Source organism: Haematobia irritans, chromosome 4 (genome assembly GCF_050003625.1).
Source record: "Haematobia irritans isolate KBUSLIRL chromosome 4, ASM5000362v1, whole genome shotgun sequence".
NCBI classification, from domain to species: domain Eukaryota; kingdom Metazoa; phylum Arthropoda; class Insecta; order Diptera; family Muscidae; genus Haematobia; species Haematobia irritans.
The window spans coordinates 13,364,485-13,381,540 of record NC_134400.1 but is presented as its reverse complement, the minus strand read 5'-3'; the positions used below and the strand labels follow the sequence as shown (position 1 = coordinate 13,381,540).

The following is a 17,056-nucleotide window of genomic DNA, read 5'->3' as shown; positions in this document are numbered from 1 at the left end:
ATTCAATCCATGGTGGAGGGTACTAAGATTCGCCCTGGCCGAACTTACGGCCGTATATACTTGTTTTTTTCTATAGAAAATGGTGTACAAAATTGTAATTTTGTCAAATTTTTATTTTTTTTAGAAACTTGTTAGCAATTATACTTCTTATGAAAATTTTTGTGAAATTTTATTTCTATAGAAAATTGTTAGAAAAATTTATTTCCATAGAAAATTATTTCAATTTTTTTTTTGTATAGAAAATTTTATTATATCTATAGAACATTTTTGCCAAATTTTATTTCTTTAGAAAATTGTTGCTAAATTTTATCTCTATAGAAAATTTTTGCAAAATTTTATATTTACAAATAATTTTTCGAAATTTTGTTGCTATTTCTATAAAAAATTTGGTCCAAAAATTTTTTTATAGAAATTTTTTGCATAATTTTATTTTTATAGAAAATTTTATCAAATTTCCTGTTTCTACACAAAAATGTTGTGAACGTTTTATTTCCATAAGAATTTTATCAAAATGTTATTTGTATAGAAAATTGGTGCACAATTTTATTTCTGTAGAAAATTTTGTCAAACTTTTATTCCTATAGAACTTTTTTGCAAAATTTTATTTCTATAGAAAATTTTATCAAATTCCTTTTTCTATACAAAAATGTTATCAGCATTTTATTTATAGGATTTTTTGTCAAAATTTTATTCTTATAGAAATTTTGTCAAAATTTTATTTCTATAGAAAATTTGGTCAAAAATTTTTGTTATAGAAATTTTTTGCAAAATTTAATTTCTATAGAAAATTTTTGCAAAATTTTATTTCTATAGAAAATTTTTGCAAAATTTTATTTCTATAGAAAATTTTATCAAATTTCCTGTTTCTTTACAAAAATGTTGTGAACGTTTTATTTCCATAAGAAATTTTATCAAAATGTTATTTGTATAGAAAATTGGTGCAAAATTTTATTTCTGTAGAAAATTTTGTCAAACTTTTATTCCTATAGAAATTTTTTGCAAAATTTTATTTCTATAGAAAATTTTATCAAATTTCCTTTTTCTATACAAAAATATTATCAACATTTTATTTATAGAATTTTTTGTCAAAATTTTATTCTTATAGAAATTTTGTCAAAATTTTATTTCCATAGAAAATTTGGTCAAAAATTTTTGTTATAGAAATTTTTTGCAAAATTTGATTTCTATAGAACATTTTTAAAAATTTTATTTCTATAGAAAATTTTATCAAATATCCTGTTTCTATACAAAAATGTTGTCAACGTTTTATTTCCATAAGAAATTTTGTCAAAATATTATTTGTATAGAAAATTGGTGCAAAATTCTATTTCTGTAGAATATTTTGTCAAACTTTTATTCCAATAGAAATTTTTTGCAAAATTTTATTTCTATGGAAAATTTTATCAAATTTCCTTTTCCTATACAAAAATGTTATCAACATTTTGTTTATAGAATTTTTTGTCAACATTTTATTCGTATAGAAATTTTTTTGCAAAAAGTGTATTTCTATAGAAAATTTTGCCAAAATTTTATATTTATGGAAAAGTTTTGCAAAATTTTATTTTTATAGACTTTTTATTTTTATATTTATTTTAAGGACATTACATCTTTGGCCTCACGTTAACATTTGTCCGTGTGTGTAGCAAAGAAAATTAATAGACTCTTTATATTGGTGACTCTGGCTAATTGATTTTTTATTTTAAATTTTATTTACAAACCATTTCCTTTACTATTTCTAATTTTTTTTAATTAAATCTTCTTATAAATTAAAAGCCTGTGATGAAGCCTAACTACGTTTTAATTAAATCAAGCTTACCAATTGTTGTTGTTTTTTTTGTTTTTGGTTTTAGTTTCTTGTTTGTTTTTTTTTTATTTATTTATTTATTATCTTACATTGCTCTAAGTTATTATTTGCATTTTCAACAATATACTTTTTACATTTAACTACTAAATTTCTAAAAAATATTTTTTTTTGTTTTGTTTTTAGAAGGGAAGTGGGGTTTTTTTCTATAGCATTTACAAATATTTATATATGTATATATAAAAAAAAATATGTATAAACATTTATGTATATGATTAGATAGTGCTGGAGGAGAGGAAGTTAGGAAAGGCATGGGGGGGGGGGGGGGGGTTGATAATAAATCATCACATATTTTGAGAGGGGTATGGTCATGGTCATGGGAAAATTCAGAAATTTTATCATTTATTCTGGCTTTTGCTCTATTAGCTCTTTACAGGGAATAATCATCGGTTGTAATAGCATATTACACAGAATTACTGGTGGGGGGTGGTTTGATGTGGAGAGTTATTTTTTGTTTTTCGAAAACTACATAGCAAGTCTATGGCACAAGCTTTTTAAATCCCGCACCTTCTTGGCCAAGTTTCAGCTCTTCATATATTGAGGGTTTCACTTCATTGCATTGGGTGTGAGAATCCAAGACATCGGAATTTAAGGATTTACCATCACCTCCACCGCCACCTTTGGTCCCCGCCTTACTATTCATAGTGGGGGGTCTACCAGGTGTTGTAGAACTGGTCGTTGTTGCTGTTGTGCTGGTGGTCAATGATGGATTTCCAGAGGATCGACTAAAGTTGCCATTTCCATTAGTAGTGTGTGTTAAGGCTGATTGTACGGTGGGCAACTATGTAAGGTTGGTTTATGTCACATTACCCACACACATACACACATACACACGTGCACAGCCATCATCAGGTAAATAAGTCCATAAAGTGCCACACATATACCAGTGATAAAGACATACGTGTTGAAAAAAGAAACATGAAACAAATAAAGAAAAACAAAATAAAATTTTATGAAAAAACACATCAATACATATAAACATATACTAGTGGAATAAACACAAACACATATACAGAATAAATAGCAAGCAGAAATGCCTTTTTGGAGAGAAGAAAACCAATGAAGAAGAAAACCATAGCTCTAAGGATCCCCTTAAGCACAAGGCCATATAAAACTCAATGCGAAACAACAACAACAGAATATAACAAAAGAATGAGGGATGTAAAAACAGACGGCTAGGATAACCCAGCAAATAAAAATGGATGTTTTTCTAAAGGAATAACATTTTGATAAAATTTCTTATAGGAATAACACTTGGACAAAAAATTTTTATAGAAATAAAATTTTGACACAAATTTTATATGCTAATAAAATTTTGAGAAAATTTTTTTATAGAAATAAAATTTCGACAACATTTTTTTATAGAAAAAAAAATTTTTGACAAAAATTTTTATATAAATAAAATTTTGACAAAAATTTTTATAGAAATAAAATTTTGACAAAAAATTTTATAGAAATAAAATTTTGACAAAAATTTTCCATAGAAAAAAATTGACAAAAATTTTTTTTGAACTAAAATTTTGAGAAAATTTTCTATAGAAGTAAAATTTTGACACAATTTTCAATAGAAATAAAATTTTGCAAAAAATTTCTATAGAAAGAAAATCTTGATAAAAAATCCTATAGACATAACATTTTGACACAATTTTCCATAAAAGTAAAATTTCAGTGAGTCGAAAATTTTTATCGATAGAAATACAATTTTGAGAAAATTTTCTATAGAAGTAAAATTTTGGAATAATTTTCTATAGAAATAAAATTTTGCAAAAATTTTCTATAGAAAGAAAATCTTTATCAAAATTCCTATAGAAATAACATTTTGACACAATTTTCTATAAAAATAAAATTTTGACAAAATTTCATAAAGGAATAAAATTTTGCAAAAATTTTCTATAGAAATAAAATTTTGAGAAAATTTTCTATAGAAATAAAATGTTGATCAATTTTGACAAAATTTTCTATACAATAAAAATATTGATAAAAATTGATATCGAAATAAAATTTTGACAACATTTTCCATAGAAAAAAAATTTACAAAATATTTCATAGAAAAAAAAATTTACAAAATTTTCTATAGAAATAAAATTTTAAGAAAATTTTCAATAGAAATAAAATTTTGCAAAAATTTTCTATAGAAAGAAAATCTTGATAAAAATTCCTATAGAAATAACATTTTGACACAATTTTCTATAAAAAAAAATTTTGACAAAATTTCATAAAGGAGTAAAATTTTGCAAAAATTTTCTATAGAAATAAAATTTTGAGAAAATTTTCTATAGAAATAAAATGTTGATCAATTTGGACAAAATTTTCTATACAATAAAAATATTGATAAAAATTGCTATAGAAATAAAATTTTGACAAAATTTTCCATAGAAAAAAATTTACAAAATTTTCTATTGAAATAAAATTTTAAGAAAATTTTCTGACAAATTTTTTTGACAAAATTTCATAAAGGAATAAAATTTTGCAAAAATTTTCTACAGAAATAAAATTTTGAGAAAATTTTCTATAGAAATAAAATGTTGATCAATTTGAACAAAATTTTCTATACAATAAAAATATGGATAAAAATTGATATAGAAATAAAATTTTGACAAAATTTTCTATAGAAATAAAATTTTAAGAAAATTTTCTATAGAAAGAAAATTTTGATAAAAATTCCTATAGAAATAACATTTTGACACAATTTTCTATAAAAGTAAAATTTTCATAGAAAAAACATTGACAACATTTTCTAGAGAAATAAAATTTTAAGAAAATTTTCTATAGAAGTAAAATTTTGGAATAATTTTCTATAGAAATAAAATTTTGCAAAAATTTTCTATAGAAAGAAAATCTTGATAAAAATTCCTATAGACATAACATTTTGACACAATTTTCTATAAAAGTAAAATTTCAGTGAGTCGAAATTTTTTATCGATAGAAATACAATTTTGAGAAAATTTTCTATAAAAATAAAATTTTGAGAAAATTTTCTATAGAAAGAAAATTTTGAAAAAATTTTCAATAGAAAGAAAATCTTTATAAAAATTCCTATAGAAATAACATTTTGACACAATTTTCTATAAAAATAAAATTTTGACAAAATTTCATAAAGGAATAAAATTTTGCAAAAATTTTCTATAGAAATAAAATTTTGAGAAAATTTTCTATAGAAATAAAATGTTGATCAATTTTGACAAAATTTTCTATACAATAAAAATATTGATAAAAATTGCTATAGAAATAAAATTTTAACAAAATTTTCCATAGAAAAAAAAAATTGACAACATTTTCTATAGAAATGCAATTTTAAGAAAATTTTCTATAGAAGTAAGATTTTGCAAAAATTTTCTATAGAAAGAAAAAATTTTCTATAGAAAGAAAATCTTGATAAAAATTCCTAAAGAAATAATATTTTGACACAATTTTCTATAAAAGTAAAATTTCAGGGAGTCGAAAATTTTTATCGATGCCTTACCAAACGGACTGGTAAAAATACAGATTTTGGAGGTTCTAAAATTCCAGTATATTTACATTTTTGTGCACATCGCATAAAAACTACGATTTCTAGAAGCCCAAGGAGTTAAATCTGAAGATCGGTCTATGTGGAGGCTATACTAAAACATGGGTCGACACACACCATATTCGACTGGCCTATTTGTGGTCAGCCGGATTCCAGAAGTCTATAAATAAATTCGGGAGTTAGGTCTATATGGGGGCTATACAAAAACATGGACAAATACTCACCACCTCTTAATGTTCCTCAAATATCTCTAGAATTCCACTTTCAGACGAATTGGGTGAAAACTACGAATTCTAGAAGCCCAAGAAATAAAATCGGGATATCAGTCTATATAGGGGCTATACCAAAACATGGACCGATACGGATCATTTTCGACACACCTCTTTATGGTCCTAAAATACCTCTAGATTTCTAATTTCCGGCAAATTGGATAAAACCTACGGATTCTAGAAGCCCCAGAAATAAAGTCGGGAGATAGGTATATATGGGGGCTATGCCAAAACATGGACCGATAGGCATCACTCCTATTTGTGATCTTAAAATACCTCTAGATTTTCAATTTCAAGCATATCGGCTAGAGAATATAGTCTCTAGACGCCCAAGAAGTAAAATCGGGAGATCGGTCTATATGGGGCTTATATCAAAAAATGGACCGATACATCTCAATTTCGGCACACCTATTTGTCGTCCCAAAATACCTCTAGATTTCCAATTTCAGGCAAATCGGGTAATAAATACAGTTTCTAGAAGCCCAAGAATAAAAATTGGGATATCGGTCTATGTGGCGGCTACACCAAAACATGGACCGATACGAACAATTTTCAACACACCACTTTATGGTCCTAAAATACCTCTAGATTTCCAATTTCAGGTAAATCGGATAGTAAATACAGTTTATAGAAGCCCAAGAATAAAAATCGGGAGATCGGTCTATATGGCGGCTATAACAAAACATGGAACGATACATCTCAATTTCGGAACACCTATTTGTCGTCCCAAAATAGCTCTAGATTTCCAATTTTAGGCAAATAGGATAGTAAATACAGTTTATAGAAGCCCATGAAGTAAAATCGGGATATCGGTCTATATGAGGGTTATACCAAAAAATGGACCGATACATCTCAATTTCGGCACACCCATTTGTCGTCCCAAAATACTTCTAGATTTCCAATTTCAGGCAAATCGGGTAATAGATACAGTTTATAGAAGCCCAAGAATAAAAATTGGGAGATCGGTCTATATGGCGGCTATAACAAAACATGGACCGATACGAACCAATTTCGATACACCTCTTTGTGGTCCGAAAATACCTCTAGATTTCCAATTTCAGGCAAATCGGATCGTAAATACAGTTTCTAGACGTCCAAGATGCAAAGTCGGGTGATCGGTCTATATGGTGGCTGCACCAAAACATGGACCGATACGGACCATTTTCGACACACCACTTTATGGTCCTAAAATACCTCTATGTTTTCAATTTCAGGCAAATCGGATCGTAAATACAGTTTCTAGAAGCCCAAGAAGCCAAATAGGGAGATCGGTCTATATGGCGGCTATAACAAAACATGGACCGATACGGACCATTTTCGACACACCACTTTATGGTCCTAAAATACCTCTAGATTTCCAATTTCTGGCAAATCGGATAGTAAATACAGTTTCTAGAAGCCCAATTATCCATAATTATATATAGCCCCCATATAAACCGATCCCCAGATTTGGCTTGCGGAGCCTCTAAGAGAAGCAAATTTCATCCGATCCGGTTCAAATGTGGAACGTGGTGTTAGTATATGGTCTCTAGCAACGGTTCCAGAATTGGTCCATATCGGTCCATAATAATATATAGCCCCCATATAAACCGTTCTCCAGATTTGACCTCCGGAGCCTCTTGGAGGAGCAAAATTCATCCGATCCGGTTCAAATGTGGAACGTGGTGTTAGTATATGGTCTCTAACATCCCTGCAAAAATTTGTTCACATCGGTTCACAATTATATTTATATAAACCGATCCCCAGATTTGACCTCCGGAGCGTCTTGGAGGAGCAAAACTCATCCAATCCGGTTCAAATTTGGAACGTGGTGTTTGTATATGGCCGCTGACAACCATAGCAAAATTTAATATTTATTTATTTAAGTTTATGGATTACAAAATTGGTCCATATTGGTCTATAGTTATATATAGCCGACATCCAATCACATAAAAGAATGGTCTATATCGGTTCATAATCATGGTTGCCACTCGAGCCAAAAATAATCTACCAAAATTTTGTTTCTATAGAAACTTTTGTCAAAATTTTATTTCCATTTTCTATAGAAATAATATGTTGTCAAAATTTTGTTAAAATTTTATTACTGTAGAATATTTTGTTAAAATTTCATTTCTATAGAAAATTTTGTCAACATTTTCTTTCTATTGAAATTTTTGTCAAAATTTTATTTGTATAGAAAACTTTGTTAAAATTTTAATTCTATAGAAAATTTTGTCAAACTGAATTATATACGTATTTAATCGGTATTTTTGGATTTAATATATACCACGTATGGACTTACTTACAATTTAGAATACGGTGTTAGAAGGTTTTAATATACCTTGCCATCGGCAAGCGTTAACGCAACTCAAGTAATTCGTTTGTGGATGGCAGTGTTTAGAAGAAGTTTCTACGCAATCCGTGGGGGAGCTTCGGCCTGGCCGAACTTACGGCCATATATACTTGTTTGTCTTTTTCTTCCTTTTGTTTAAAGGGCGGACTTAATATGATAGAATCCTCAACGGTATTATCGACTTTTATTTTCACTGTTATCTTTGGTCTTACTTTAATTTTAAAATATTCATTATCTATTAAAATATTTCTCCTTCATTGGTCTTTTTCGTTGGAATTTTTATAAAAAAATACCACGTACTGTATTTTTTGTATATGATTTTCTTTGAAAATTGAAAAAGAAATTCAATTTTCTTTGCACGTTTACTTGCTTGCTTGATTTTCTGTTGAGTTTGGTCCATGTATAAGGGGACGGGGCTTTCTTTTAACTTTGTACCCACAACCATAGCAACATACTATATATAGGACAATGTCATCATAACTTACCTGCACTTGTTCTAAACCACGAGTGTATGTGGGATTTTCAAAAGCCACTCCAGTGGCTGCCTTACCATTTGCCCGGTGTCTTCTATAGAATATAATGGCAGCTGCTGCTAATAGCACCGCCAAAATACTGGCAACAATGCCGCTTATCGTGCCCACAGCATTCGAGTATGATGTTGTCGCCGAGGTAACATGATGTTCGCCAAGTGTGAATTTTATCGGTTCAGTTAGAACACTGGCACCTGTAATAGTCAAGGATAGACCAAGTGAGAGTGGAGCAAACACAAGATATAAAGAGTCAGGGAGAGAGATAAAGCGAGAGTGAGCGTGAGTGTGTTTGTTCAAAATGTTAGAGATAGAGGTTATGAGGGTTGTATTGAAATTAATTGAATGCCAAATGATAAAGAGATAAATGGAGATGAATATAAGTTCTCTCTATACTTATAAGTATAGGGATAACTAATAGGCTATTGAAAACGGGCATGTTGATATTGGTATTATCTATCTCTGGAAAGTTATTTTACTGTTAAAAATTCAGAATATTGATACCTTAGGCCTATAGTTAAATGAATGATTGATAAATACATATATAAAAAAAATTGAATAATTGCGCCTGCTTAATTTTAAGATTTTTTTTTTAAATTGAATGGTATTCCTTTTTTGAGGGAAAAATGTCTCCTTTAGGTTACGATAGTATACTTTAAAAAAGTCTACCTAATAATTCTGCTCACAGCCAAAAAATACATTTTTTAGAGCATTTTGATTTTTTGCCTTCTTCCTACTATTGGAGAATTTGGAAACAAACCTCGTATATTTTTATAGCAGACCGGGAATTGAAGATATCATCGGTGGACCGAAAATTGTATACCAAGAAAAAACCGGCATGTGGCTAACCGCCAAGTCCAGGAAAGGGGGTCATAATTTAACTATGGTTGCCACTGGAAAAGTTTATGTGACATATGGATCACACTAAAGGTGCAGGTTTTATATACGAGACAAACATCTTTGCCAAAAATTTTTTAAAGTTATATGAAGATGGATGGCAAATAAATTAAACTAATTAAAATTAAATTAATTTTAAATTTAAATTTAAATTTAAATTTAAATTAAAATTATAATTAAAATTTAAATTAAAACAAGTATATACGGCCGTAAGTTCGGCCAGGCCGAAGCTTATATACCCTCCATCATGGATTGCGTAGAAACTTCTTCTAAACATTGTCATCCACAATCGAATTACTTAAGTTGCGGTAACGCTTGCCAATGGCAAGGTATCTTAAAACCTCCTAACACCATCTTCTAAATTGTATGTCTAAATTAAATCAAAATGATCGATCCAATACGTATATAATTCAGTTTGACAAAGTAGACATACAATTTTGACAAAATTTTCTACAGAAATAAAATTTTAACAAAATTTTCTATAGAAAAAAAATGTTCACAAAATTTTCTATAGAACTAAAAATTTTGACAAAATTTTCTATAGAAAGAAAATTTTGACAAAAATTTTTACAGAAATAAAATTTTAACAAAATTTTCTATAGAAATAAACTTTTGACAAAATTTTCTATAGAAATAAAATCTTGGTCGATTATTTTTGGCTCGAGTGGCAACTATGATTATGAACCGAATAAAATTTGAACAAAATTTTCTATAGAAATAAAATTTTGACAATGATGAAAATTTTATTATGAACCGAATAAAATTTTAACAAAATTTTCTCTAGAAATAAAATTTTGACAAAATTTTCTATACAAATAAAATTTTGGTTGATTATTTTTGGCTCTAGTGGCAACCATGATTATGAACCGATATGGACCAATTTTTGTGTGATTGGACCAATTTTGGTATGGTTGTAAGCGACCATATACTAACACCACGTTCCTAATTTGAACCGGATCGGATGAATTTTGCTCCTCCAAGAGGCTCCGGAGGTCAAATCTGGAGAACGTTTTATATGGGGGCTATATATAATTATGGACCGATATGGACCATGTTCCAAATTACAACCGGATTGGATGAAATTCGCTTCTCTTGGAGACTTCGCAAGCCAAATCTGGGGATCGGTTTATATGGGGGCTATATATAATTATGAACCGATGTGGACCAATTTTTGCATGGTTGTTAGAGACCATATACCAATATCATGTACCAAATTTCAGGCGCATCGGATGAAATTTGCTTCTCTTTGAGGCTCCGCAACCCAAATCTGGGGATCGGTTTATATGGGCGCTATATATAATTATGGACCGATGTGGACCAATTTTTGCATGGTTGTTAGAGACCATATACCAACATCATGTACCAAATTTCAGCCGGATCGGATGATATTTGCTTCTCTTTGAGGCTCCGCAAGCATAAATCTGGGGATCGGTTTATATGGGGGATATATATAATTATGGACCGATGTGGACCAATTTTTGCATGATTATTAGAGACCATATACCAACACCATGTACTAAATTTCAGCCGGATCGGATGAAATATGCTTCTCTTAGAGGCTCCACTAGCCAAATCTGGGGATCGGTTTATATGGGGGCTATATATAATTAAGCACCGATAGGGACCAATTTTTGCATGGTTGTTAGAGACCATATACCAACATCGTGTACCAAATTTCAGCCGGATCGGATGAAATTTTCTTCTCTTTGAGGCTCTGCAAGCCAAATCTGGTGATCGGTTTATATGGGGGCTATATATAATTATGGACCGATGTGGACCAATTTTTGCATGGTTGTTAGAGACCATAGACTAACACCATATACCAAATTTCAGACGGATCGGATGAAATTTGCTTCACTTAGAGGCCTCGCAAGCCAAATCGGGGGATCGGTTTATATGGGGGCTATATATAATTATGGACCGATGTAGACCAATTTTTGCATGGTTGTTAGAGACCATAGACTAACACCATGTACCAAATTTCAGCCGGATCGGATGAAATGTGCTTCTCTTAGAGGCCTCGCAAGCCAAATCGGGGGATCGGTTTATATGGGGGCTATATATAATTATGGACCGATGTGGACCAATTTTTGCATGGTTGGTAGAGATCATATAATAACACCATGTACCAAATTTCAGCCGGATCGGATGAAATTTGCTTTTCTTAGAGGCCTCGCAAGCCAAATTTGGGGGTCCGTTATATGGGGGCTATACGTAAAAGTGGACCGATATGGCCCATTTGCAATACCATCCGACCTACATCAATAACAACTATTTGTGCCAAGTTTCAAGTTTTCGATAGCTTGTTTTGTTCGGAAGTTAGCGTGATTTCAACAGACGGACGGACGGACGGGCATGCTCAGATCGACTCAGAATTTCACCACGACCCAGAATATATATACTTTATGGGGTCTTAGAGCAATATTTCGATGTGTTACAAACGGAATGACAAAGTTAATATACCCCCCATCCTATGGTGGAGGGTATAAAAATTAAAGTTAAAAATTAAAATTAACATTAAAAGTAACATTAAAATTAACATTAAAATAAAAATTAATTTTAAAAATTTTATTATTGTTGTTGTAACAGTTTTTAATGTAGTTTCATCCATTTTGTTCTATGCTTATGTAGTTCAACTAGTAGCCAGATCAAGGAAGGCTGCGACAAGTGTTTTGTCCAGAGTGATCTTGTGGTGATACGGGTAGGCTTAGCTGGGCAAGCGAAAAGGTGACGAGTGTCATGTGGCCCTTGATTACAGATGGGACACACGTCAGCTACGCTGCTATAAATCACTGATAAGTAGGAATTGAGGCGGCTGCACTTGCCTGATCTCAGTTGAGCCAAAACTACCTGGTCTGCCGTGGGAGGTCTGTCTCCTCCGGTGCTATAGACCGTGGTCGGACTTCGAGAACAGGATTAACCTTGTAGCTTCTCACCGTTTCAGCTACAGTATCGTCATGAATCCTGTTCAGACCTGTCTGATATGCTGCCTGATCTAGAGGCTCTCTTTTGCAACGCTGGGTCTCGCATTATGTCGACGCACTGGGATGATCTTGGTCTCCGCATAAAGGTGATCCAGGGGTGTACTGCGGAGACATACTGTTGCAGTTCTAAGGCAGCATTCTGACAGATATGTATGTTATTCCACTGCGTATCGCTCGGTGTCCACACTGACGCTGCATAGTTTACCACTGACCGACCAATTGTCTTATATGTAGTCAACAAGGTTTCTTTGTCCCCACCCCAAGTGCTGCCGGCAAGCGACTTGAGGACCTTGTTCTACCGCGGAGTTTATTACAAATTGCAGTGGCATGGGCGGACAACATAAATAGGCTGTCGAATGTGACCTCGAGAATCTTGGAGTAATTTGTGGTCGGAATTATTTCGCCTTCGACTCTGACATTCAACTGCCTGCGTACTTCCGCCATCCATGTAGTGAATAGTGTGGCTGAGGATTTGGTGGGAGATATCCTCAAATTTCTTGCAGTGAAATAACTGGTAAGATCAGCGAGGTAGACGTTCAATCGATCGCATATGTCATCAACAATGGAACCGAATGTCATGATTGTACGCATGTGATACAATCTCGACGCCGTAAGGAGGGGGTGGAATCGAGGACATTTAGAGATTAAATAGTGCCGGAGATATCACCCCACCCTGGGGTACTCCCTGTTTAACTCAAAGGGGTTTTGACTTCTTGTCCCTGAATTACACGTACGACTGGCGTCCGCACAGATAATTCAGAACCAAACGCTTGGTTCCTGCTGTTAGGGGCGTATTCTTGATGTCCTCGAATAGTGTGGCATGATTGACCGTATCGAAGGCCAGAGGACCGTCCTGTGACTCGACTTGGGCCGATCGAGTCCCATATTAATGTGTGATGAAATGACATTTTAGGCTGTCGTCGTACTGTGTACCTTACGGAATCCATGTTGATGATGGGCAGCTGGAAAATTTTCCACAAGGCTGGGAAGGAGTAGTGCCTCAAGTGTCTTGGCTACTGGCGAGAGAAAGAAAATCGGTCTGTACGATTCACCTTTACTCGAATCTTTGCCTGGCTTCAATAGTGGAATCACCCTTCCCATCTTCCAGACATCGGGTATAATGAGTGATTCCAAGGACAAATTGAAGAGTCTGGTCAGGTACTCAACTCCCAGTATTCCCAGATGCTTCAGAATTAGCATTGAAATTCCGTCGGGGCCCAGCGCCTTGGATGGCTTCGCGCTGTTGATGACATTGGTAACTTCGGCTGTGGTAAATTGTGGTGTGTCATCGGCTCGGAGATCACGTATGCGACGAGTGGCTCTCCTTTTCGCTCTATCACTCTCGGGATGCTCGCCAAACGGTCAGTTGAAAAATATGGCTCATCTCTTCGGATCACGCACCGTCACGTCGCCAAAGGTGACTGCGATCCCATAATCCCTTGTGGTGGGGTTCGAGAGGGCTCACACTGTTAACCACAATTTACCAGTACCTGTGCCTAAGTTACATTGCTTCAGGTGCTCTAACCAAGTATTCCGCTTGTGCTCGTCGACTATCTTACTAATTAGTAGATTCAGTTCCCTGATTCGAGGATCAGCAGGGTTAGCACGATGGCGTTCATCACGCTCGTCTGCGAGTCCCGCCGCTTCGGCTGGGAAGTTAATTCGACCAGCGGGTATGAAGCGAGCGGCTGCTGCGTTGATGATGTCCCGGAACACCCTCTGGGTAACATGAACATGAGAGAGGGACTGGAGCTCACTGAAGCGGCGATCTGTGTACTCTCTGAAGCCTTCCCAGTTGGCTTTTTTTTGTGTGATAAACGTGCGTTCGGAGGCTATGAAATCGGATGGTCGGTTAATGGTGAGATTTGTGGGGAGGTGGTCTGATCCCAATAAAATGACGGGTTGCAAGGAAACGTCATTTATCAGACCAGGCGACGCTAAAGATAAATCTGGCGAACTGCTGCAATCACCCATAATTCTCGTGGGGGCCCTCTTCGTTCACCGTGCAAAATGTGGAATCATCTATCTGCTCTGCCAAAGCTATGCCTCTCTGGTCATTACCTAGGAGAGAATGTTAAAGTTCATGGTGGGAATTAAAAGTCCCCTAGCACCAATCGATGTTTAGGCTATAACCTGGAGCTCAGCTACCAACCGGCGGTATATACACATTGTATCTCGTCAGCCCCAGACTTGACTGCTACCCCGATACATTCCATATACGGGTCACTAGTGTCTGGCACAAGCGGGATAGGTCTATACTGCACGGAACGGTGTAATATGAAAGCCAGGCCACCACCTGCACTTCTTGAGCGATCCTTCCGTAGCACATTGTATCCATCACAATGGCCTAGGCTGAAGGTGGGATTCAGCTTAGTTTCCTGGATCGACGCGACCCTTATCCTTTTCCGATGCATAAAGTCCACGATTTCACTAATCTTACCTCGGAGCCCGTTGCAATTAAATTGCAAAAAACGATGCACTGTCCGGAACTGCTACAACAATATTGGGTGTTAGATGCTGCGGCGGAGAACATTGTTGTACGGGAGATGTCGGAGGGGGGTCGCATAGTCTGACGACCCACTGCTGCTGTCGTTGGCACAGCATCCTGCCACGTAGTCAGTATGACTATACTCCCGCAGCGACGTTAAATCGGAGCAGTTCCGGAAGTGCACCCACTCCAAGCACCGGTTACACCACACCGCAACCGAACGGTGGTGAATCAGGTTTCGGCAGACTGAACAATACCATGGTCCGGGGTTTTCCTCTATCCCGGCTCGGACCAACAGCAAACGGAGAAGCACGTACAATGATGTGACAGCCGCTGCCCAATGGGTGGGATCCATCGGGTCAATCCGGTACGAAGAACCCGCCGCCGTAGGTTTAAAAAATTTCAATTTCAATTTTAATTTTAATTTCAATTTTAATTTTAATTTTATTTCAATTTTAATTTTAATTTTATTTCAATTTTAATTTTAATTTTAATTTCAATTATAATTTTAATTTTATTTTAATTTTAATTTTACATTAAATTAAATTAGTTTCCCAAAAATGTGCATATTTCTATTCCTGCTTTAAAAATCTTATGAAATATTCCTTCGAACTTACCATAGGTATTGCCAGCTTTCACAACCAACTCATATAGGACATCCTTTTTGAGACCATCTATATTCACACTTGTCTCCTTGACATCAATGCGTCGCACTTCACTGCTGCTGAAAGTTGTGGCATTGGAATTGCCACCCATTTGCATGCTTGTTGCATTGCCATTAAGCAATGTCGGTTCCAACATAGAGGCGCTAGTGCTACCACCAGTCATTGTCTCACTGGATGACACATCGTTACCTATTATGGCCGCTTCATGGTAGAAGATGCGATAACCATCAACAACATTGGGATTTTTGGTTGGTGGATCCCATCTATAGGAGTTAAGGAAAAGAAAATAGACAGTAAGACATATGGGTATACCAGAGCAGAATAGGAATATCGAGAATAATGGAAGCTTAAGAATATGAAGACTGGTTAGAGTTGAGCATACATTCGGATAAAATGGTAACCGAGAAGAACTGTGTAAACACTTGAGCAATCTTTACAAAATTTAACATGGTTCTCGCCTGTGAATTCAGGGATGACGAAATTTATTTTTAAGGCCTTTTTCATTGTGAGTTTTATTTAATAAAAATATTTGATCATGCAATGTGACAGGCAGCCACCGGTTTTCTAAAGATTTAGCAATTAAAAGAGCGCTATCGAAAGCCTTTCTGTCTTTTTGCCATACATTCATTAGCACATTTTCCCTTTTAGCTCTCATTGCAGGCACATGGGTCAAGGTACTGTTTAATACCCGATTTTGCCCTGAATTCTTCTTCTCTTCAATAAACTACACAGCTAACGACCTACATACCAGAAAATCTTCATATATGCATAAGTGCTTGCAGTTTATCCTTCACTCTCTCTTCCTCACTCTCTCCCTCCTATCTTTCACTACTGCTTGCCCCTTTTAGACAGAATGCACTCATCGAACTTTCTCACACAGAGATTGTTTCGTTTGCAAAGTCACAATTCTCCAAAAGAGGTAAGTCCTCATCGTCATCATCTTTTTCTCCACTTTGGGAGGCCACCAAAGTGCAGACAAGTGTTAACAGATATTTGTTGCCTTGTACCATGCCATTGACACCATACCATAGAGTACCATGGATGGCATGTAAACATAACCTAAATTCTCAAACAATTTCGAAGTCAACTTGCTGGAATTTGTTATGGATGAATAACAAAACGAAACCAAAATATGGAAATACTTCTGCTCGATTCCCATGAAATATGGTAACAGTTTCATAATCACAACACAGAAAGAAACGTTTGTCAACATTTTATTTCTATAGAAAATTTTTGCAAAAATTTATTTCTATAGAAAATTTCGTAAAAATTTTTATTTCTTTAGAAAATTTTTGCAAATTTTATTTCTATAGAACCATTTTTGACCAAATTTTATTTCTATAGAAAATTTTGTCAAAGTTCTATTTCTTTATAACATTTCTGAAAAATTTTAGTTCTTTAGAAAATTTTTGCAAAATTTTATTTCTACTGAAAATTTTGTTAAAATTTCATTTCTACTGAAAATTTTGTTAAAATTTTATTTCTTTAGAAAATTTTTGCAAAATTTTATTTCTAACGAAAATTT

General features: G+C 33.7%; 1 protein-coding gene across 2 annotated transcripts in view; it reads right to left on the bottom strand.

Moving 5' to 3' along the window:
* Nucleotides 1-1,686: 1,686 nt before the first annotated feature.
* Nucleotides 1,687-17,056, bottom strand: part of LOC142237163 (Ig-like and fibronectin type-III domain-containing protein 2) — a 521,807-nt gene continuing 506,437 nt past the window's right edge. For both annotated transcript variants that reach the window (XM_075308520.1, XM_075308521.1), the window contains exons 18-20: nt 15,484-15,794; nt 8,456-8,694; nt 1,687-2,642 (exon numbers count right to left, since the gene is read on the bottom strand). In XM_075308520.1, coding sequence (XP_075164635.1) covers nt 2,340-2,642; nt 8,456-8,694; nt 15,484-15,794 — 853 coding nt within the window. In that variant the 3' untranslated portion in view covers nt 1,687-2,339. The remainder of the gene's footprint in view (nt 2,643-8,455; nt 8,695-15,483; nt 15,795-17,056) is intronic.